This window comes from Heterocephalus glaber, unplaced genomic scaffold (genome assembly GCF_053883595.1).
Source record: "Heterocephalus glaber isolate CG9 unplaced genomic scaffold, H.glaber_assembly_v1.0 deba00000331, whole genome shotgun sequence".
Classification (NCBI taxonomy): domain Eukaryota; kingdom Metazoa; phylum Chordata; class Mammalia; order Rodentia; family Bathyergidae; genus Heterocephalus; species Heterocephalus glaber.
In genome coordinates this window covers 27,491,225-27,516,613 of record NW_028258142.1, presented here as the reverse complement: position 1 = coordinate 27,516,613, position 25,389 = coordinate 27,491,225, and the positions used below count along the sequence as shown (strand labels likewise).

General features: G+C 37.4%; 1 protein-coding gene across 1 annotated transcript in view; it reads right to left on the bottom strand.

Annotated features, from left to right (window-relative positions):
• Positions 1–24,756, bottom strand: part of Mbd2 (methyl-CpG binding domain protein 2) — a 72,264-nt gene extending 47,508 nt beyond the window's left edge. Inside the window, exons 1-2 of the mRNA XM_004855174.4 lie at positions 24,106–24,756; positions 8,037–8,196 (exon numbers count right to left, since the gene is read on the bottom strand). Of these exons, the coding sequence (XP_004855231.2) occupies positions 8,037–8,196; positions 24,106–24,644 (699 nt within the window). The 5' untranslated portion in view covers positions 24,645–24,756. The remainder of the gene's footprint in view (positions 1–8,036; positions 8,197–24,105) is intronic.
• Between the last annotated feature and the right edge of the window lie 633 nt (positions 24,757–25,389).

The window sequence follows — 25,389 nt, the reverse complement described above, 5'->3', positions numbered from 1 at the left end:
GACCCCGCCTCCTAAAAGCTAATCAGCTATAAAGCCCCCATAATCCAATCACCTTCGAGAAGTTCCACTTCTCAGCAAATGAAACTTTGGGGGGACATCTAGATATAAACCGTAACTCATTCAACATCATGAGTCTTTTGATCTAATCCTCTACCCAATCTCACTTACCTAATATGGCCACAGGCTTGTCAATACTAGTAACTACATCATCTCCAATATCTCAGTGAAGCACCCAACTCTCCAATTTCCAGTTCTTTCCCTAATGCTTACTTAGACACCATTTCCATCTCCTATATCCATTCACCTTCATATTTTCTCACTGTGCATACATGCTTAACTTTCTTGACCTCCATTACTTTTCCAATCGTGCTATCCATTTCCAGTTTCAATCTCTGAAACAGATTAACCAAAGCATCCATCATCATCTAGTGATTCTCCACACTATTCAAAAAATTTAAAGAACTATCTACACTGACCAATTTTATCACAATTTACAACTGAATCCAATCTGGCTTCTGTTTCCCACCAAAACTGTTGTTATTTTAAAATTCATGTTCCTAAACTCAAAGTTCAGTTTTCCCCTAGGCAACTAATTTTTGAAATGTCTTCCACATCTCTCTTACCTTACTAGCCATTTTTTTCTCACTACTTTTATCTACTTTGCTGATTCTACTTTAACCAAATTCTAATCAACTGATTTTTCACAGGACTTGGCCCTCAATTCTTTCCTGGACCTGAGTATTCTTCATCTGAACACTTCCTCTCAATCTAAATACCAAAAGCTCACCTTTTGAGTCCTCTCTTCCTATCCTATATCAAACTCATATCCTATACCTAATTCATTAGCAAATCCTAATTTGCTAATCCTAATTTAATTTTCAAGAGATCTAGAATCAGTCTACTTCTAATCTCCAAAGGCATGAGTGTAGTGTATCATCATTCCTCACTGGATAAAACTACTTCTCTCACTTCCACTTTGGTCCATCCCACATAAAATTAACAAACACCTCTACTCAACGCTGGCTCACACTTAAAGAAATGGCAGTTATCCCTTGGAAAAATTTTTAGGACCTGCAAATGCTAGATTTATCATGTTATTTTTCAGTCCCTTTTTCCGCCTCCAATTTTACCTACAGAAGACCAGTGATACCATAGTGACCAGAAGATGCTCAATTTAGAAAGGTCTGAGTACACTGACAATGAGTATCTCTGGGAAAGTCTTTAATTACTTTCTCAGTAGGCTAGGAATATTGGTGGAAGAAATGAGGTATTTGCACTCAATTTGGAAAGACTCCTCAGAAAGTAGAACCCAAGAAGCAGTTCTTAGCACAACATGCCCTACAAAATGGTAATCAGAATTTTCTTAGGGCAGGGCTCTTCAGTGCTCAACTAGCCATGGGATCTAGACAGATACAAGCCTGCCGACTATGGTACTAATTCAATAACCAAAAAATCCAGTCCAAGGCCTAATTTGAGCAGAAGCAAGTGATCTGGCCCTTCATCTACTTGCTCACATTCTGTCAAGGTCTTGCTCCTTCTCTTGCTTTAAAAACATTCGTTATTAAGTTTTTCAGCAACAGATCCCACAGAGAATTTGATAAAGATAAACTCTTAGAAAAATGCACACAAAAAATGCCACACATAATTCAAAGGTTCCTAGATGTCTTTCTGAGGCATGGATTCCCAGGTCAGAAAACCTACTGAGCCAGGTGGTGCACGCCTGTAGTCCCAGCCCGGGGGGGGGGGGGGGGGGGGGGGCGCCTAAGGCTGGAGGATCACTGTTAAGAGGCCAGCCTAGGCTACATGGTGAGTTCAAGATCAGCCTGAACTACAGTGAGAACCTGTCTCAAAAAAAAAAAAAAAAAAGAAAATAGAAACAGAAACCCTCTACTGGATTTTTCCAAGTTGGTCTTTCACGCCTTTAAAGGAAAAATAATAAAAATAATGTTTCCTGATTGTGCATTCTCTTCTGAATAGTATCTTCTCTCCCACCACTTGTTCAAGCTTCCTAAGAAGTCTTGCTTTCATGGAAGAGGGGTAAAAAATGCACATGTATAATATGTTTGTAATTTCACAGAAGCTCTAAAAGAACATACCAAAAGAAAAAAAAAACATCACTTAGCAACAGTTTCTTCTAGGGAATAAGAAAGGAAGTAAAAGGATACAGAGCGAGACATTTTTCACTGAATATCCATCCTTTTCATTATTTGCCCATATTACTTCACGAAATATTAAATCAAAATTTTAAAGAATATTACAAGACCAGACATATTTCATTTGTAATTTCTCATTTCCCAGAAACTTTAATTTTCAAAATATGGTTTCTAATCCTTTCCTTTTCCAAAACTGGTTATATAAAGGTTACCAAATGCCTTCTAATTTCAAAACCCCACAGACATATAGTCTTTATCCTCCTTGATCTATCGCATTTAATAAAAATCCTTCCTAGGTTTTTATACTACTACTTTCTCTTGATTCTCCTTTTACCTTTCTAGAAGGTCATTCTCACTCTCCACAAGATTCATTCTGTTCATCTGCAAGCCTGTTAGACCCTACAGTGGGTAATAAATACCAATGATAAATCATTAGTATAAGAATTCTAAATCCTCGGAGACCCACAAAATCCTTTTGGAAAGTCTAAGACATCAAAATTATTTTAACTTAATATTCCTCACTCCATCTCCCTCCTTGCTTCTCCTTTACCTCTATCTGAGCCCAATCTTCAAGTGACTGACTTAAGTCAATTCTGTGTTACTAAACAAAATACTCCTATAACTTATAAAACAATATGAATCCATTCGTGAGGGTGGAGCCCCATGACCTAATTACCTTCTACCACCTCACCACCACCATTCTAGGAGCTGATTGTAGCACATGAACCTCTAAGGGACAAATCATGTCTAAAACATGGTAACAGCCAAAACCAGCAGGCATCACTAATTCCCTCTTTGTAATCATTATGTCCTTACATCTATCTACTGATTTCTCCCAAGTCTCACCTTTCCATACCTCCTGCCACAGCATTCATATCATCATTATTTTTCTGGATTACTACAGTCCAACCAGGTTCTCTACTGTAATTTCACTCTGTCTCAAATCCAGTTTCCATACTGCATCATATTCTATATCCAATACGCAAATCTGATTCTTACCATCACCATCTACTCAATCTTTCAAACTGCACAGGTACTGACTGCTCCCAAGATACATGAGCTTTCTATAAAATTTTACAGAGGATAGTTAAAACAGTCATCTTTTAGCTACACTTGAGAACCTAGGACAGAGTCATATAGAACCCACGTCTGTGTTTATAATCACAATAACACACTAACACTTTGGGCAAAGATAATTCATGAGAAATGAACAATGCTAGACTTAACATACAAGTTACACGACTGAAGAATACATGATCTTTATTTCCAAGTATCAAATTTGGGTAGAAAAATGTGATGAATGAACTGTGTCCTTCTGAAGTATTAGTACAACTATTAAGCCAAACTCAGAAATAACTGTTCTATACCATATTCATATTGTAAGCAATCTGTAAAATATACCAGAGGTTATATTGTTAGAAAAATTGAATTTTGTTAGTTTTATAGTTTTAATTTATAAAATTCTGAGGTTGCTGAAAGCTAGAAACACATATGAAATGCTACAGTAAAAAAAAAGTGTTGAACAACAAAACCAAGCTACTTGGAATTCCCTAAACATAACTTTATATTCAGAACCACTGTAATGTTCTTTATCTAATCATAGAATATCTCCAATTAAAATTTTTTAGAAACAATTATCTTTGCCTCTACTATTTCCTTAATATGTTGAGTCATAACCCTAAAACCTTAAATATCTCTTCTTTGAAAAGTCAAAGCCTTCATAAACGCCTAAACAATATTTAGCTTTTGAAGCAAAAGTTTCTGCTGTTTCATTTATACAGAGACTGACATCGCTAAGAACTGTGCTGTGTCTGATACGATAGCCACTAGGTGCATGTGGCTATTTATATTAAAGAAAACTTAAAATTGAGCTATTCAGTCACATTAACCATAATTCAAGTACTGAACAGCCACACATAGCTGTGGTTTAAAGATATTCATCATCACAGAACATTCTACTGGATATATCACATTATAACTTGTTCCTTGAGAAAGCTGCTTGACTTCTAATATCAAATGAGTTGACGGGCTGGGGATTTAGCTCAGTGGTTCCACCGCCTGCCCTGCAAGCGCAAAATCCTCAGTTCGATCCCCGGTACCAAAAAAAAAAAAAAAACAAAAAATGAGCTGATGGCTTCAAATCTCTAGTTTTTTCTTTCCATTAACCTAATGTAAGAGCTTTAATAACTGACTTAATATTCCAACTCTACTCTGTGAGTTGGAAAAATGGGACTTGAAATAATTACAGCAGTGGCAATACATTCAATAAAACATAATGAAATGGAATTAAAAATGGAATAAACTTTCAGGGTAAGGTTAAGTTTGAGACAAGTAGAAATACATACTGAAAAACAATAGTAGATAATAATCAAAATTAGTCAATGGGATCGCACCCTATCCACTCATCCCATAATTAAAAACCACTTTGTAAAGATCTTCAAAAAGTATTTTTCCATGGCCAGGGATTTAGCTCAGTGGCACCATGCCTGCCTTGCAAGCACAAAGTCCCGAGTTCAATCCCCGGTACCACAAAAAAAAAAGAGGTATCTTTCCAATCACATCTAAAAATAATCAGCCAATAAACTCACCTTTGAGATGGAAGACATTAAGATCACAGCTTGTAATCAGTCAATACAAACTACAATTTAGCCTATTTCAAAGTTTATTTTGTTGACTACAACTCTAATTATTTTAAGAAAAGAGGCTGGTGGGGGTAGGGGGACTCAAAAACACCACAGTTAATGTGTTGGCCAGGCTTACAACTACATTAAAAAACACCTCCTCAGATTTCTAGCGATCACTTTAAATGTTTCAGCTTCTTTTATACTGTACTACAAAAAGACGTAATTCAGTTAATCATGCCATAAATATATTTTCTGCTTCATAGAGATTTTAAGGTTGGTGTTACTCCAGAAGAGCTTATTTTAAAATATGCAAAACTCCACTCTGTGACTACTTAATAAAATCAGATACAAAAATAAGACCATACTCCAAAAAATTCATATAGAAAGTTTCAGGGAAAAAATGAAAATGAAAGCCATTTCCAAAAGAATGTATTATATATTAATTTATTTAATAAACATTTATTATCACTAGGAACTTATGGAATGAGGCTAATACTAAATAAAATAAACATCAAGCAACATTTATTAAGTACCTACCGTGTAGCTAGGCTTTGGACTACATATACAAAAACAAAACAAAAAAGACATGGTCCCTGCCCTCACGGAGCTCACAGTCTAGCTAAAGCAGGCAGTCACAAATACAGGCAAAGCACCAGGGAAGCAAGAAGGGACTGGTTTTGCCTGGAGAACGCAGGGCGGGATTTCCAGACATGAAGACAATGGAGCTGGGCCGTGGAGGAGTAGGAGTTCGTCAAATGGAAGGGAAGGGGGAAGCGCATTCCAAGCAGAGGAGACAGCATATGAGCAAGCAGAATCTTGAAAGTGCATGCCATGGTGCAGGATGATGAGTGGTCCAGTGCAGCTAGAGCAGAAAGATGCACACAAACTAAAAAGATGAATTAGTTTTTGGTTTTTAATAAACCATAACTGGTAAATCTCATATTATACTAAATAATTTTAACAAAATTGTCATTCTAGCAACAACAGGGCAATTTGAAAGAATTCATTTCATAAATATCTATGCCCCTTCTATAGGTACCTGACCACTATAGAGAACTTTTTTCCACAGAGAACTTTTTTCCACAGAGAACTTTTAAAAGGTAGTTTTAGAGCTAGATCTTAATTTTCCTCTGTACACTTAAGAAGCAAAAGAACCCTAGCGTAACGATTTCCTTAAGATGCAATCACCTACACACATACATGGTTCTAGGTCCTAACTTTTGCTAACTTGGGATCCCTCCACTCTTACCTTTCTTAACATCTTTGTAACTATTAACCCAAACTAATCTCATAGTTAAACAATGCAGAGGCAATTTAGCCTTCCTTTCCCTTTGGCCTTTCCAAACAAAGTACCTGAGAATGCCCCAATGGAAAATATAAGATTCAATATTATGATGTGAGGAGACAATGCCTTCTGACCTCCACACCAATTTTCAGAAATTAATTTTGTAAAATGAAACTATTAAGGGGCCGGGGATCTAGCTCAGTGGTTCTGCCACCTGCCTCACAAGCACAAGGTCCTGAGTTCGATCTCTGGTACCACAAAGGAAAAAAAAAAAAAAAAGGTGAAAACAAACTATTAAGGTGAATAAAAGCAAGCACGAACCAGAGACTCTACACCAGTGGTGGCGAACCTATGCCACATGTGCTGCAGTGTGCTATTTGTTATCACTGAAAACTTAAAGGTTTGCCATCACCGCCCCAAACCCTTCAGAAAAAGTAAAAAGAGTTGTTTACCGGTACTCAGATACATGGCAGCTTAAGGAAGGAGCAAAGGGGAAAGGAACAGAACTAACACGAATCAAATACTTTGCTAGCTATAAATTCCTATTTAATGCTAGGGAAAATTCTATTTATTTATTTATTTGGTACCAGGGATCGAACTTGGGACCTTGCACTTGCAAGGCAGGCACCAGAACCACTGAGCTAAATCCCTGGCCCAAGGAAAAATTTATTACCTTAATTTTTCAAATAAAAACTTGAGGCTCTCAGTAGTTAAGAAAATTCCTATGACTACATCATCTAATAAGTAGCAAAGCCAGTTCACCAAACCATGCCTGCCAAAGTCCTAAGCCCTTTCTATTGTACTAAACTGCCTCTGGGTTCCTAAAATAAATACAGCTAAGTTATATCAAGTCATATCCCAAGAAAAAATAAGACTCTAGTTTTCCATCCTTTATCTTCACATCATTAGTGAGAGACAAGAGGTTGTGGCAACATATACACACAGATCTCTAAAGTTTTAAAACATTTTTAAATTGATTAAAATAGTTAACTTAGGTAACTACACTGATGACTTCAACCTCATCTCCTAGCTCCTTACAGATGGAAATAATCTTAGCAGTCTTAGAAGGACTGTGGCAAATCAATGAGTCACTTGTGGGTTACAGACACTTAGCTGTCCTTAGAGGAAAAGAAGTGTGCTTTGTAAAGATACTGGGTATTTTAATGTAATTAAATTAGCATAATTCAAATGAGAATTGTTTAAATTGATATATGATACATTATCAACCCAACAGCCCAATAATATTAGACCGTAATAGAAGCTAGGCATGGTAGCACATGCCTGTAATCCCAGCACTCTAGGAGGCTGAGGCAGGAGCCTAGCCTGGGCAACTTAACAAGTGTTACAGTATCTCAAAATTTTAAAAAAGAATTGGAGATGCAGCTCCATGGGGGGGGGGGGGGAATCTCTAATCACAGTATTGGGATGAGAATATTATACCTGAGAGTCAGTATCTTCAACATTATCAAAAATCAAAATCAAAACTGCTCTTGCTCAACTTCTGAACTCGAAAATTACTATAGGTAAAGATTTTTGCTACATTAAAATTTTGTCTTGGGCCGGGGATGTAACATAGTGGTGCCATGGCTTCCTGGCAACTGCAAGGTCCTGAGTTCCATCCTCAGTACAAAAAAAAATTTTTTTTTACTCTTTTTAGGCAACAAGAGCTATTTTTTTTAAGTGAACAATTAGTATTAATAAATCTTCTGTAAAATGATCCAATGGGTCAAAAAGTATGATATACACTGGCCTAGAGATAGTGAAATGTTTTCTAATGTGCACAAATTACTTATGCTCTCTCTGTGCAAGTACTGCCAAATATGAGAAAAAATTCAGAAGTCAAAAACTTTTGCAGGGGGTGGATGCATTTGTACAACCAAATTTTCAGTAACATAATTACAACATGAGATAGTTTTTGGAGAGCTTTTGAAATAGCGTATATAAGCTATATATGCTATAAGTAAATTAACCAACCTTATTCTGATTGAGAGGATCATTCCGCAGTCTCTGTTTGTTCTTCTGTAATTTACTAGGCATCATCTTTCCAGTTCTGAAGTCAAAACTGCTGAGGTCAACAGTATTTCCCAGGTACCTTGCCAACTGAGGTTTGCTTCTGAACTTCTTACCACTTGGACTAGAAGAAAGATAAAGTTAAATATACAAAAGGCAGCAATAATACCATACATTTCTATATAAACCTTTTCTCTCGGTGACTTCCTTTATTCCTCCAATTATTACTTTATAATTTTACATGGGTTTTTTTTAGCACTATTAAAGTTTTAAGAGAACTTCACAGCTTCCCTGTAATAAAAGATAATGTGTCATCTAATAAAACACCCCCCTCGGTACACCACTGGAGCACATAACAGATGTTGCTACAGATTATCCTAGTAATCACTCACTCAGCAATTGCTAAAGAATCCAAACACAAACTGGACCTATAGCACTGCATGCTCACTACAAATGTCTTCAATCCTACAAACTCTTTCCAAACTGACTTTGGAAAATGCTGGGGTTTTTACCCCCTGTATTACATAAATAAAACAACAATGGTAATCAGAAAGAATCTGAAATTCTGAAGTCAATAATTATTAAAAACACACAAACAAACAATTACAATTTATATATTGTAATTTGGGCTCAAAACTCTTAGAAGAAAATTTCTAAATGTTGACAACATTTAAATGCTCCCTACAAGACCTACTGCAGTGAAAAAAGAAAAAGAAACTAAGGCAAACATTCATAAACTTGTTTATACAATATTAATATTAGTTTTATTACAAAAGTATACTGAGAATAATTTACTTCTTTTAAAAAATATTGCAAAAAGTGGAAAATTATGGAAGTGCCAGAATTATATGAAAGACTAATTTTTTCTAAGATGTATTTCCTATGTGGCATTAATTCATAAGAAAATTTTTATAAGAATGTATCAAAAAAGAATGTGTCCAAGGTCTTGTAAATTTTCTAAGCCAAATATGCTAGAACTGCTAACACCAATGTGGTATGTCACCAGAAGAAAATAGAGAATTCTAGAAAACTCAAAGAAGCCAGCATGTCATATTTAGGACCTACCCATGTATCAACTGATCACAATAAGAGAAAAATAATTCAACAGAAGACAAAAGGAAAAATTCTGGGGAACCAACAATAAAATATTTCTTGGCAACAATAAAACAATTTTCTGGATCAAGTCTAAACCAACACATGGCACTTGTGTTCTATGATATTCCATCATTAAAAATTTTAAGACAACCAAAGATCTTATTGACTTCTTTTCCCACAATCATATGACTTAAGTATTCCTAAATGAGAATTCAAGATATATAGAACTCAGCCAAGAGATGAAGACAACAAGTTGTAATAACCATAATCTAAAAAAAATGAAAGAAAGCAGACAACCAGAACACTCCAAAGAAAACAATATAGGGGGCCAGGGATTTAGCTCAGTGGTTTCGCCGCCTGCTGTGCAAGCACAAGGACCCGAGTTCGATCCCCGGTACCAAACAAAAAAAAAAGAAAAGAAAACAAAACAATATAGGATCACATATAGCAAAGCTTAACTTCAACTCTAACCTCAATTTCCAAATACACTCAGTAGCACAAAATAATCAAGTCACTTTCAATACTGTCCAAAACTTGAATCATCTTCCCACCATAATACTTCCACCCCCGAACCTCACCTTTGTTAGTGGCATCACTACCTACCTAGTAATACCTAATCTTCCAAGCCAGATGGGCACATCACACTCTCAGTGCTCCCATCTCTTAGCCACATACCCACTACCAAGTTCAAATTCTAAATGTTCAGAGGCTCAGGCAGGCATGGAGGCACATGCGTGTAATACCAGCTATACAAGAGGATGGCAAGTTTAAGGCCAGCCTGGGGTACTTAGCATAATGCTGCCTCAAAAAATAAAAACAGCTGGGTATGTAGTTTAGTGGTTGAGCATGCCTGGGTTCAATCCCCAGTACTGTACCATGATGGGAAGGAGGGAGTTGTTCAGAGACTCTTCCATGCTGACAAACAGCTTCATCTCCTTAATAAGACATCAAAAACTTTAATCCTACCAGCATTGGTACCTGCATTCCAAACTTAAAGTCACCAAAATATGCCACATACCTATAATTTTCCCAGTCATGTTTTTCCAGACAAGAAGGATGAATACAAGCAGTATCTTGCCTGTCAAAAGGCTATTAAACCTACAAGCCCAGCTAAAATGTCACCTCCCCTAGGCAGCTTCCTGTTATTCTCCAACCCACTTTAAAGTATCTAAACCAGGGGCTGAAGATTTAGGTCAGTGGCGCCGCGCCTGCCTGGCAAGCACAAGGTCCTGAGTTTGATTCCCCGTACCTAAAGAAAAAAAAAATCTAAACCACACTTGGTGGAATGCCTTAATCTCAACACTCAGGAGGCTGAGGTAGGAGGATCTCGAGTTCCAGGCTAGCCTGTGCTATATAGTGAGTTCAAGGATGGCCTGAACTACACAGAAATACTGTCTCAAAAAAATAAAACAAAACAAGAAAACCTACTCTCCCCTGCAATTGTTTCATTACAATTCCTACACATTCCCCGGAAGAATCCAGTAACCAGGAATTATAATGCCACTTTCTGAAACTCTTAAACATTAGATTACAAGCTAGTATTGAAAAAGGTAATTTTCTGATAACAAGGAACCTTAGCAATTGAAGAAAGGATGTCAAGTCGTTTTCATTTACAGACATAATGGAATAATAAGTCCTATACTTACTTAAAAATTATACTACATGTAATTTAAAAACTAAACTGGAAAATATTTTTATGGTTAGTCTGTAAGAAATGAAGTATTACTAAATGAACCAAACTAATTTAAAAAGTTTATGTAAAATACTCATCACTTACAGAACTACAATCTGTATTAAGCTAAAGTAGTGATCTTATATAATCATATACTCAAGTTAGTAGTAAAGATTCTTTTTTTGGTACCAGGGATCGAACTCAGGTCCTTGCGCTTGTGAGGCAGGCGGCAGAACTACTGAGGTAAATCCCCAGCCCTAGCAGTAAAGATTCTGAGAAACTATTTGAGATAAATCTTGAGTGAAAAACGTCTCGCCACAAAATAAAATGGCAATTCTCAGACTACCCTCAAAAGATCTACTTAGTTCAATAAAAAGCTGAGCTTTTTTAACTGATTGTAATTTTCCAGAAAATGAAAATATTCAAGCAGCAACTTTTACTGAAAAGACAAGAGAACTACTAGTCTCAGCACGTGGCTTAAAGACAAAATATGAGGTCATTTTGGGGGGAATCATTTGACAGATTTCACCAATTAAACCTATAACCAGCAGTTTCTCTTGCAGCAGTTGAAATGTCAGTTATCCACTACATCTGAAAACCTACTAGAGCCCCATAGTCACGTTCCCTATAGAACAAAACTTATTAGAGATCAATCCATTTTAGATACCTCTTCCTCAAACCAAAGAAATTTAAATACCTAAGACCTCAATTAGAAGTCTATACTTGCCTCCAGGATAGACTGCACCCTTTGCATGTACAAGGCCCTGGGTTTGGTCTCCAGCACAAGAAAAAATAAATAAAAGGCTATACTGATAAAATGTGATTGTGTAAATTTATGATCTAGATTAGCAGCTTAACATGGCTTAAAATTATTCCTATATTTATTGATTTTTTTAAAAATATTCTTTATTAAATAAGTCTCACATGCTCCCCTAATAATCTAAATTAGCAATGAAGAAAAAAAAGGCAGAAGTCAAGTTTTATTCTTTTTTTTTTTTTTTTGATACCGGGGATCAAATTCAGGTCTTTGTGCTTGCTCAGCAGGCGGCGAAACCTCTGAGCTAAATCCCCGGCCCAGAAGTCAAGTTTTAACTATTAACATGTGCAAAGAAAGCTGAAATGTTAACTGGTAACGACTAACATTCACAATGAATCTCCACCTCCTGTCATAAAGATGGGACTTCTATGAAGCATCTGTATTGGACGGCTACAGGTACTTGTCATACACACTGCTATACAGAAACAGCAGTCCAAACCATTATTTTTTCTGTAACTACAGCTTGTGTGCAATCCTTTGAGAAAATTCAACCTAGTTACTACAGGAGATTTTAAGGTCAGGGATTTTGTTCTGGAAAAAATGAAAGCAAGCAATAAGAGCAAAAGGCCCAAAAGAATAGTTAAAATAGGAAATCCACCAATGAAGTGGCAAACTGAGGACACAAGCACGGGTATTAATCCAGAGTGCATAAATTACCATCTGTCTCTAAAATGGCTGCTGTAGGTTCAGGTCTCAGAAACACCAGGATTTAGAAAGTGACTAAGCTTTTATTTTAAAAGTACCAATTCATAACTCAGAGAAATTATTTTGCTTTTTAACTCAGAATGATGAAGGATATTAGTCATTTTCAGTTTTCTCTGACAAGGAGATTATTTCTAATCCCAGTAATGAAATACTATTTTCATTTTCAACCACACACACAAAAAATTCCATAAACTGCCCCATGAACATGCTATTTCTAACCAATTTGTGATTGCATCTTTAATGTCTCCTACTCACTGTTTAAATACCCTGAAGAAAAGGACTAATTCAAAATAAAAAACATAAGTTGTATTTTTCCAGTTCATGTAAGAACATTTCATCACTTAAACTTTTGCTTCTTTGTTTTGTTTTGTTTTGCCTTCTTTCATTTTGATTACAGTGTTTAAAGAAATTCTTAAGCCTAACTGCATCTTAGAAATTTTTAAGTATAAAGTATCAAAATAAAGAAATTTTATCTGACATTGGACTTTCAAATCTTAAAAAAAAAAAAAAAAAACCTCAGGTATCAGAATCTTTAAAGTACATCACCTTAATTTAATGGTATTCACATTTTTGTCACATTAACTTAGCTGTGATCATTACTGCCTGAGCTAGACAACCAGAACATGGCCCACCAGGCAATGACATAAAAATTGTTATCTGCAGAATATCTGCCATGTGCCTATGAAACCATTGCCCTAACACAACGTTTTGTTTTCATGTTGCTTTGGATAACATGGATAATCAGGATGTTTAGTCAAACTATTATGAAGAGCAAACACAAATATATCTCAAACCTATCTCTAAGACAGTGACCTGTGAGAGTGACCATCACTAGAGTTGAAGAAGATGAAGTTGGTTGTGAATGGCAAGGGTCACCATAGGTAGCAATAGCTGGCTGTGTAGCTGAAGAGCACATGCAGAGCTTCATCACTCCCAGTCATTATCAGGAAGTCACTTTTAGGGAATAAAAATCTTCACACTAAAAATTCTGTAAGCGCTAGAAAAGTTTGAGACCAAAAAGAAAAAAAGAAAAAAAAAAAAAAATATATATATAGTTATTTCTACCCCTTCGTGTGTTAAAGCTTATTGGTTACTTATAAGTATCCAAAGAAAAAGTGTCCCCTAACTATGTAACAATTGTGACCAGAAATCAAGGGTTAACTACAAATATGAAATTAGAATCATCTTTTTGTACTTAAATACAAAAGTCTATACTCAGAAACCACCAAACCAATAAAAGAATGTGTACCATTACTTCAACACATACATGGATGCAAAACTGCAAAATTCAGCTACTCACACCCCTCTTCAACTTCATCTCACTAAGCACAGGCTTTTTCTAAGCCCCTCTCTAAAGTCTGTTCCTGATATATTTTTAATCTATTCTTACAGTATATTTCCATCTTTCATGTCTGATCAGTTACTAAATAATCACCTTTGAGCCCACCCTTCTTTTTCACTGCCACAGCCCAAATCTAGTCTAAAATCACTTCAGGTCTAAACTACCAAGGTAGACTGACTTGCTATGTGCCAGCCTCTTTGTATTCTAAACTATTTACATTGGTCTTTCTGAAACACCACTCTGACCACAGCTCCTCTTTAAAAATATTCAATGTAAATTTAATTTTAAAAACTTATAATATGTACAATTTGAATTTGTGTCAAAATAAACAATGAAAATTAAAAAAATGTAAAATAACCCCGTAAGTATGCACAATTTGTGTTAACATAGCAGTTAAAAATAAATTAAAATTGGGCCGGGGATTTAGCTCAGTGGTTTCGCCGCCTTCTGTGCATGCGCAAGGACCCGAGTTCGATGCCTGGTACCAAAAAAAAAATTTAAATTTAAAAATAAAGGTGAAAGCCTTCAAGGGACTTTTTCCCATTAGCAAAAGGGAGCCAAACATCTTAGCCCCGCATATGAAATTCATTTTTTTTCATCTTTTTAACCTTTCAACCCTACTTTCCATTTCTCCTACATAGTGACCTTTGCTCTAGACACACTGGCTTATTGTACTGCATTCTGCTAAATGGCTTGCAAGAGTCACGTGTTATAACCCCCATATCCAAGATACCCAAAACAGCCCTCCATCTAATATCCTACACCTCCACCATACAGAAATCCTCCACCAAACCCAGTAATAGGAATATTTCCTTCCTCTGAATCCATATAGCAATTCATGACTACTTACTACTTAAGTACAAACCTATAATCAGAAAACCTCCAAACCAATAAAAAGAATGTATACCATGGCTTCAACACACCACATACCCCAAAAGTCAGCTCCCCACATATTCCTTCAACTCCTTGCAGGAAGTAATCATGAATTGCCCACTGGGTTCTCTGCTAGTTTTGCAACATCAAGCTCTGTATGATTATAAAATTTCCACAAGTTTAAATCTTATATTCACAAATGTCTTACTTATTAAATGAGGTACTTATTTATGAATGAAATTATATGATGTCAGATTTGCTTCAAATAATGAAGGCTGGGTCAGATGCAATAGACTGGGGTAGGGATGTAGTAAGACTGACCACATGTTAACAATAGTTCAGGCTAAATAATTTTTATACAATTCTACTTGTTTATGTATGTTTTAATTTTTCTACAACAAAATGTTTAAAATATATAAGCATTAAAGTATGCAAATTCAATATTTCCTCTGAAAATAGAAAAGAAGTTTTTAAAAATATCAAATCTTGCAGGGAATGAAGAAAGCATGCCTGTAATCCCAGCTATTTCAAAGATTGAGGCAGGAAGATTACAAATTCAAGGGCAGCCTAGGCAATTTAGCAAATCTCACAAGACCCTGTCTCAAAATAAAAATTTAAAAACGGCTGGGTGGGGATAGAGCTTAGTGGTATAGCATCCCCCAGGTTCAATCCCCAGTAATAGAAAAAAAAAAGACACTGGACAAAAAGTCTGATCATTAAAGGGATGGGAGTGGAACAGTATTTTTAAATAAGAAAAATATACTATTGATTGCTTTAAAAGATGTAACAGTAGGGCTGGGGATTTAGCTCAGTGGTTCCACCACCTGCCTCGCAAGCACAAGGACCCGAGTTCAATTCCAGTACCAAAAAAAAAAAAAAAAAAAAGATGCAACAGTATTCTTTTTTTCCTTCAACATGAATGTGGAAGAAATCACCACACAATTTTACGTGGTATAGAAAACTCACAAAGCCAGGCATGGTAGTACATGGCAATAAGCCCAGAATGATCTGGGAGTGATCACTCTAAAGCAGGAGGATCAAAAGTTTCAGCCCAGAATGACGACTAGCAAGACTCTGTTTCAAAATCAAAAAAGAATGTGTATGTAGCTCAGTATGAAGGCTCTAGGTTCAATTCCCAGTATCAACAAAAAAGGGAGAGAGAAACAGAGACATGGTCGGAGGAGAAAAGAAAAATACTTATTTTTATTGAATTAGAGACTAAACATTGTTTTTGAATGCCAAAAAGGAAAGTCTGGAAATCATTTCAAAATACAACTGAGGAGAGGGAGTTGTAGATTAAACAAGATTGGCCAGGCATTGAGGACTGTTGCAACTGAATGAGTACTGAGGATTTCATTATATTTTTTTATCTCCTTGTATATATTTGAACTTCTCCATAATAAAAGTATGTGACTATGTATATACACATTCATACATACTCACACTCCTAAAAAACAGACTGGGAATACTAGGTCAAAATATTAACAGTGGTGCTTTTAGAGACCACAATAATGATTATCACTTTCTTTTCTAAATTCTTTTATATTTTCTAATTTTCTGCATTGAGCATGGGTTACTTTTATAACCAAGAAAAAAGTGTATTTTTTTAAAACCCCAATAAACTATAATTTATGTGCCCTAATAATATTTCAAATCATAACAAAATACTGTAAATCTTCACATAATTGCCAAGCACATGCTTCTCTTTATACTGGTTAACCAAGAAGAAAGGAACTACATTTTACCGATGTGACCTGACCATCTACTACACACCAAATCCCTTACATTCACTTAATCTAAAAAAAAAGTCCATGAAATGAAATTCTTACCCTGGATTTATACTTAAGAAACCAGAGGCTTGCAGAAAATTAAAAATCTGTCCAAGTTAAAGCAGTAAAGCACAATTCAAGCTACACACTTCTAACTCAAAAGTCCTCATTCTATATTCTAAACTATGGCTACCCAAGTGTGATCTGTGGACAAATGTACTGGTCCTCAAGTAGGTACACAAGTGTAGAGTAAGAATTTAAAATTTCTATGGCAACTTGATGGGATGACTGGGGAATGTAATAATAAAAGTTGCAACATGTTTTCTGTGTCTACTTCATTTTTCTATTATTTTTATTGTACATCACTTAAAGATACTGTAATACCTTCAAAATTATAGTGAAAGAAATAATAATTTAGTTCAAATTAGGTAGAACTATCCTCTCAAGACAATACAAAAGCAATTTTTGATGGCAGATTTTTTTTAAAATAAAGAATAAAGGGACTCTTCAATATTAAAAGGAATCAAAAGTCCTATAGCTTCCTTCAGTTCAAAAAATCTACATATAATGTATATGCATAACACACAAGTTTAAGGAAAAGTTATGTTTACTTCAGCTATTCAGTAATCATCTAACTGATTCAATATGAGGTTGGATGATGAGCAGAACAGGGATCACAAGGCACCCTCTATCCTGCAGAAGTCAAGCTTACGTTATCTACAGCCCATATGAACCATTGTATACCTACAATGTACCAATAAAAGAATTTAATAAAAAATTAAAAAATAAAATAAATTTTAAAAAAGAGAGAAGGGAATTAAACGTGTTTCACTCAGCAATGATTTATTAAGAACCTTTCATATACTAGAGACTGTGCTGGATAGTGAATATTCAAAAATGAATTTCAGTCCTTGACCTTAAGGAAGTCCAGAATCTGGTAGACAACAAAGACCTGCTAACTACTTATTAAAGCAAATGTAAGTGCTTTGGACCTGCGATTTAACTCGGTGCCGCCAGCCTGCCTTGCAAGCACAAGGTCCCGAGTTCAATCCCCAGTACCAAAAAAAAAATCCAAATGCAAATGTAACTGCTAACAGAAGTGTACTCAAAATGCCATATAACTGGCCTATTTCTACCAGGGGCATCTGCGAAAACTCTTTTGAGAGATGCATACCTGTTAAAAATTTAAGGATATTCTTTCATACTTTGTCTAAGGATTCATCCAATGTAAAGATAAAAGAATACCAAGAAATCTTTAAAAAGAGATGATATCGTAATATTTCTTGATAAATACTAAGTATTCAATTCTAAAATCTAATTTTAAACATTTGTATTCATATAGAGCTTATGTACATCAAGTTTCCAAGCAAATGAGCTAGAATCCATATTATAGCAAAAAAAGGAAAAGTATGAGGTCAAAGACATTATTTAAATTTCATTCTATGCCATACTTTCATTCCCCTTCTTTGGGAAGTTACAGATTTCAGAGGTTCTGATGAAATCATAGTCAATCTTTAGTGAAAAATGGCCAAGGGCAATAAAACACCAATAAACAGGAACAGCAAATGGCATTAATTTGAAGCCAAAACCATAACCCCATGAAGTAAGAGTTGAGTTTATTTCTAATTGGCCATGAAGGTTTTGAGACGATCTCAAGTATCAGTTAAAAGACTATAAATTTTTATTAGTCCCACTATAAAATTTTAAAAACAAAGAACCGTAAGTTTCCCTCTGCAAATTACCTGCTTCTGTTCCAATAATTAAAACTAAACCATAAAAAAATACTCTGACAAATGAAATATTTTTAAATGATTTGAAAAAATCATCTACTGATTTCTGTTGGAGATTATTTTTAGGCTGCATATGCATGAGTTCCTTTTGAGCTATGTATTTCCTCTAACACAGGTATTGTGGGTAAGGTGGCAGGTGAGATTTTGCATGTCAGATTCTAAATATCAGATGGAGGACAGATGACAACGCTGTACCTTAACAAAAATTCCTCTAGCATATCACAAAAAAATATGATGGTGCAGCTGAGGGAGCACAATTTCCACCATACCTGTTATGTCCTTCATTTCCGGATACAGATTTCAGTTTTGCAATATCAAAAGAAAAGACTAAAAGGCAACCCAAACTTTGTGTCATAAAATAAGTTCTTAATAAATATTCAATTTCTTTTTCTAACTAAAAAGCTTTTTTAAAAAAATTGGTCTTTAGGGTACATTTCAACTTTATCTCAACTCTGAAAGTAAATGAGCTTCTGTGAGAAAGTATCTCATAGGCTACATTTAGCCTGTAAATGACAACTTGATTTCTTCTAATTTAAGTGAAAGCTTTTAAAATGAACATCTATAGACTTCTTAGAGAATGGGCTGCCTATCTAAAAATCTAAGAAATAATAATATTAATCCTAGGTTGAAAATAAATCAGAGAAAACTGAATGCTTCTATTACCAAGAATAATACTGTTTAAATTATTTTAACTTACCACAATTTTTTTCCTTTTTTTTTTTTTCTCTCCAGTATTACATAAGGCCAGAAGGTCACCCTTGGGTACAACAGTTTCACTACCAAATAGGACTGAAAATTCACACTTCAACATCTTCAGGATACAAGTATAACAGTAAATAATTACATTATTTCAGTGGCACACCAGCCTCAATAAAGTAGACCAGGCACGAGGTGTTCCAATATTTGAGGATTCAATAGGGAATCTTGCGCCAGGCAGCAGTGCAAAGTGGTTAAAAGTTCAGAGGTTAAGCCTGACAAGGTAGCACACACTTGCAATCCCAGCTACTCAGGAGGCTGAGGTAGAAGGATGGAAAGTTCAAGACCACTCTGGGCAACTCAGCAAGACTCTGTCTCAAAATTTTTTTTAAAAGTCTGGGTACATGATGGAGTAGTGGAGAACCTGCCTAGCATACACAACTGCCTAGGTTCAATACCCACTCTGGGAAAGGGAGGGAGGTATGGGGTTAAATCACCTGCTTCAGTATCCTTAACTATACAGGGGTACAATCTCTAGTACATTAACTTCCCTATGCAAACTTCCATTTGCAAAATGGAAGAAATTCCATCTATTCCTAATAAGGATATGAAGATTGTATGTAATAGTTCATTTGATAACAAATAATATCAAATCTGTCAAAATTCTGAGTTGTGACACAGAACACACATAGAATTAAGGGAAAGAAGACCCTATATTGTATCCTATGAAAAACACAGACAAAATTCATATGCTGATTTGTTACTTGTGTCTGCACTATGAGCATCCTGTTTACCATTCTAACAATATCTCCAACACTGAAAATCCCAGAAAACAGCTGTTTTACACTACACTTACATTAATGATGAAAATTACACACAAAAATGGTTAACCGTAATAATAAAATATCTCAAACAATTTCATCCAACACAAGTAATGTAAATAAAACAAAAGCTAGTAAGTCATATAAGGCTTGTTTTATAAAATTCCAAATGTAGTATTAATAAGTAAACACCTATTTAGCATCTGTGTGTGAAGCATTGTGCCTAGAGGGAAGGAAGACCTATGTGAGACAAAGGTTCTATGGAAATGAATACGTGAGTAATCTAGCAGATAGCAACTTTAACTGGATAGGAATAAACAAAAAGAAAATATGGCTGCAGCTGAGTAATCCTTATTCAAAATCCTGGCGATCAGAAGTGGGCTGGTTGGTTAGTTGATTGACTGATTTTTTTTGTTTTGGGGAGATTTGACCCAAAAAAGGTAAAAGAAGGTTGGTTAAACTTTTACATCCCTGATGATTCAGAATTCATGCATCCAGAATATATCTACATATTTAGTTTAGTGCTCTAGAACTGAATCCACATAATAAACACTAGGAGGTACAGGTAACAATCATTCCTATTTTATAAACAGAGAAAACACAGCACAGAGAAGTTAAACAACATACTCAAGTCTGCACCCACTGTTAAGTGCAGATTTGGAATACCTCTTAATCCTTATGCTGCCTTCCCTAGAGATGCCTACTTTAATTAACATCACTCATGATTTTATAGACCTCAATTACAACTGAATCCTCTTCTTTCAAGATCAAAAAGTGAAATCATTTTAGTTTTTCTTCAGATGCCTAGTCTTTATAATTACGTATTTTTTTGGTACTGGGGATTGAACTCAGGACCTTGCACTTGTGAAGCAAGTATGGCACCACTGAGCTAAGTTCCCAGCCCTACTATAATTACTTTAATTCTCTGGTTCTACAATACCTTTTTTTCAAGGAAGTAATGTGGTGTAAATTCATCATTATCCTGATAAATCAAAACTTTATTATTATGTTTCCAGTACCCAGCCAGAAGATACTTTATGGCAAAATCTGTAATAGTTTTACCATGACTCCCAGGTCTTTAACCCCAAGTTATGACCAAGAGCTTAGAATTCTACAAGTTTAGACCTGAGTTTTTTTTTTTTTAAAAAAGGCAAGTTAGAGCGCCTAAAGGATTGTACGAAGAGGAAAATAATATTTCAAAAATATCAATCAGCAACATTATGCAGGGAACCAAAAACTAGAACAGGATCAAGATGACCAGTCAGAAAATTATTGTTCAAATCATGGGTTCAAACGATGGCAACAAACTTTTTCAGAAACTATACCAATGAATCCAACTTTATCAAGCCACACCTGTTTAAAAAACACATTTTGGATGATAACACATACGAACTGCCACACTATCAGTAATCCTGACAGAAGACATAATTATACTGCTTAACTGGCAACCAGTGACACACCTTCCTATTAGAAGTTGGCAGTTTCAGGAAACAGCCAAAAACTATTCTACCAAAATCAGAAGCTTTTCTGATGAGCATAATTTCAGTCCGATTAATAAGTGTCAGCACACCCCACGTTAACAGGCACAGATTAAATTAATCTCCCCTGGGGCAGGTTAATTTGGGGGTTAGCGCTCTTAGAAGCTGTGTGAACAAATGGGTGCAGGTGTTCACATTAGCAACTGGAGCGTTCGCTCTTCACCCACCTATTAACAAATATGGTAAGACCTTTGTGAGCTACTGTTTTGTATTTTTTTAAGGGCAAGATGTATAAGGGACACTGATATGTAAAGCAGTTAACACTGTGGGTTGAAAATAATTTGTCCTCTACAGTAAGTAGGTTACCAACATCATTCATCACAGAAAGCTAGTCACAAGTCAAAGAAACTACTATGCTGTAAGTCTAAAATCATCTTACATGTATCCTACTGTTTCAGAACGTAAAAAAGAAATCAAAAATGGATGTTAACGATCCTGCATAGTAACTCACACTTTGTAGGTAGTCAATAAACTACAGACAACTTTTTCTAGCTCTGCACTACACACCGTGTCACAAATCTGCTCAGTGTTTTTCATTTTGCATAAACAAGTAAAAGTCAAACTATGCTACAGCACTCATAAAAAGATGTTCAAAGAGTAATTATCACCACACTAGTTTGTGATTGCCTTAAGGTAAATTTGTTTAGAAAATTTCTTTTACATTGTTCAGACATTTCTAGTATAAAATATATAAAGTCTGTATAAAGAATTTAACATTTAGGGCTGGGGATTTATCTTAGTAGTTCCACTGCCTGCCTTGTGAGCGCAAGGTCTTAAGTTCAATCCTTGGTACCAAAAAAAAAAAATTTTAACATTTAAAGCATTCTAACATTCAAGTAGGTGTGATCACAAATTGAAATGTTCATTATAAAGATCTTTTTAGCAATTTTTTTTTTTTTGGTGGTGCTGGGACACAAACCCAGTGCCCCAAGCATGCCAGACAAGCACTCTAACCTGAGTTATATTCCCAGCCCAAAGTTCTAGTTTTATTTTTTTACAAACAGGGTCTCACAGCATTGCTCAGGCTGGCCTCGAACTGGGCTCAAGTAATCCTTGGCCTCAGTCTCCAGAAATCAGAATTACAGGTATGCACCACTATGCCTGGCTCGACTTTTTAAAATAACTTTCTAGCTACCATAAGATCGAGAAAAAAAAAGCTTTGTCATAACCAGAAGTTAATCTGAACAAATACGTCATCCCTAAACCAAACAAGCCATATCCCAGGAGAATTGTCATTGGGAATGAAATTCAAAGTCTAAGATGGCCAACTGAGAATAAATCCATTCCTCAAGGAGTTCAATCTCAGACATATAATAAGTCTTGTCAAATGTAACTGCCCACAAGACATTAGCATACAGTTCACAGAAGGTTCTGCCTATTTACAAAGAAAACCAAATGTGCTGCAAATGAAAGACTACGCAAAAATAAGCAATTGTGATTATCACTGAACGCAACAAATGAACTTAAGAAAAGTAACTTTTTTTCAACTAGAGTAACTTTCATAACATTACGTTAAATATTGAATGATACCGAAATACAAAACAAGATAATCATCTTTATATTTTTAAAGGAAGTTTTCCATTTTATCATTAGATTTGAATTTACTAAAACTGTTCATCCACATATTTGAGTGGCTATCAAAAATACGTTCAGAGGCTGGGAAACATACACAGCTCAGTGGCAGACTGCTTGCCCAAAGATGCCCAAGGCCCTGTTGGAGCCCCAGCATGGGGCAAAGGAGCGTCCATATTTGCATGTCAGCAGTAATCACATATTATATATTTGTATATTTACACACACAAACATTTTCCAAGTGGAATGACCGAAGAAAAGAAATTCTAACATTATTCCAATGGCTAAATGGCTGGCAACTGGCTCCAACACTCAAATAGTCCCTAAAAAAATGTTTCTGTCTATAAACACAGCCCTCCAAACCACTGAATATAAGTTTATACTCCTTTCTATAAATGGAATGGTTTATAAAAACTTTTAGTAAATTTGTTTATAATTCCACTGATATCAACAGCCACCGACAGTTTCCTAAGCTTACTGTCTCATACAAACTAAGAACAGGAACAGCATAACCACAAGACTGCAATATTACATTAAAGTGAAAAACCTTAAGGCATTGAAACCAGATTTCTCAACCTTAGCCCTGGTGACGTTTAACACCAGACAATTCTTTATTGCCAGTGTGTCCTGTGTCACAGGACTGGACCATCTTTGACTCTAACCACTAGATGCCACCTCTCCTGGTGTGAGAACCAGGTCTCCAAACATCGTCAAAAGTCTCCCTCCCACCTCCCCACCCTGGACCCAATGGTGGTCTAGGAGTCTAACAACTTAGTACAGTGTTTCAGTTTTCAAAAGAGTATGTTCTGCAACATCAAGGAGTTCCAAAGAAATTTAGGCATTCCAAATGGCTAATTTATATGAAACTTTCCAGGATCCCACAAAGTAACTGAAACTTTGTTCTGCAGACAGCTGATTCTCCCACACGTGCATGATTAAACACTCTTGCTTGCTGATGATGAATCTGGGACAGGCAGGGACTGGAGCCAACACTGACTACTTTTATAGTTTCGATGAATTACACCTATTTTAACCCTTCAGTGGACTAACCATTCCTACCACAGCAACCTTTCCTTCGCAAACCATTTTCTCTGACGCCGACGCTTCGACTAAGATGCACTTTACCTTTCAGACTCTATGCTTCTCATAGCACTGGGGTCAACTTTCACCTATGGGTTCCAGACAAGTTCTACTACCCGGGCCGGCCTACCCCTGCTTGCCACATTCCCTAGAGGCCCCGGCTCTGATCTCGGCATCCTCGGTCCAGGTCAGCTCTCGACCCCTGAACCCGGCCTGACAGCACCGCCCACCCCCACCCCCACCCCCACCCCCACCCCAGATACCTGAAGTAGTAGACATCGCTCTTGCCGGCACTGAGCCCAGATTTTCGGATCACTTCCTCCTTCTTCCATCCGGGGGGGAGGGCCGGGCAGTCCATCCTCTTCCCGCTCTCCGTGGCCCGGGGTCCCCTGGGCCCCGGCCCCGCGCTCCCCGACGGGAAAGGGACCGGCTCCCGCCGGGGGGCGCCGCCGCCACCGCTGCAGACGCCGCTACCGCCGCCGTCGCCGCCAAGGCCGCCGCCGCCACTCGGGGGACGGCCGCGGCCCCGGCCCCGGCCCCGGCCCCGTCCCCGGCCACGGCCCCGGCCCCGGCCACGGCCACAGACGCCGCCGCCCCGGCCCGCCTGCTTCCACCGCCCCCGGCCACGGCCGCCGCCCCGAGCACCTTCCCTGCGCACGCCGCTCACCGGGGACGGGGCGAGCGCGCTGCCCTGGCCCCCCTGCTCTATGGCGGAGTCGCCGCCAGCGCCGCTGCCGCCCGCCGCGCTCTCCCCCTCCTCCTGCTCCGGGCAGCAGCGGCCTCCCCCCGGGTGCGCGCGCATCCAGCCCCCTCCCCAGCCGGCGCTGCGCTTCTTCCGTAACCGAGCCTTTGGAATCCCGGAGACCCGCCCCGCCCGCAGAGCGGCGCGCGGGGGACGCGCGCAAGCATCATAGAGCGGGCGCGCACAGAGCGGCCCTCCCGCACGGGGCGTGGCCCCAGCCACCGCCTCTTAGGTCCTCCAAGCGCTCGTGGCGGCCATGTTGTCTCCGCCTCCCCGGGGCACGCCCCCAGGCCCCACCCATTCAGCCTTCGGCCGCGCCCTTCCGGCCCCCGCCGTCACCGTGCGCGCAGAGTCCGGAAGCTGGGAAGCCGTTCGCCCTGAGCCAGCAGTGCCGGAACGTCCAGAGGGAGTGCAATCATTTCGTTTCACATGGGGTCATTGCCTCCTAATTAGTGAACAACCAGCAAAATAGATATGATTTTACATTTACCAACTCATCTATTCACTTAAAGATAAACCCCTTTCCTGCTTCTCCAAGTCCTCTCAAGAGGCTCAGATTCAAGGGAATAAAACAAAATGTTCCATTACATAAAATTCAGTGTCCTTCAGAGCCTGGCTTCACAGTCGTTGACTAATTCTAGAGTTTTGTAAGAGTCTGGGGGAAGAAATGATATAGAAGTATTCTCCAATCATACGGGGTTTACTTCTAGATTCTCCTTAGAATGACTGAATTTACCAGATTTCATGGGATCTTAATTTAAACTTTCCTGTGTAACATAAAAAGCGATGGGCTCGATTTGGTAAA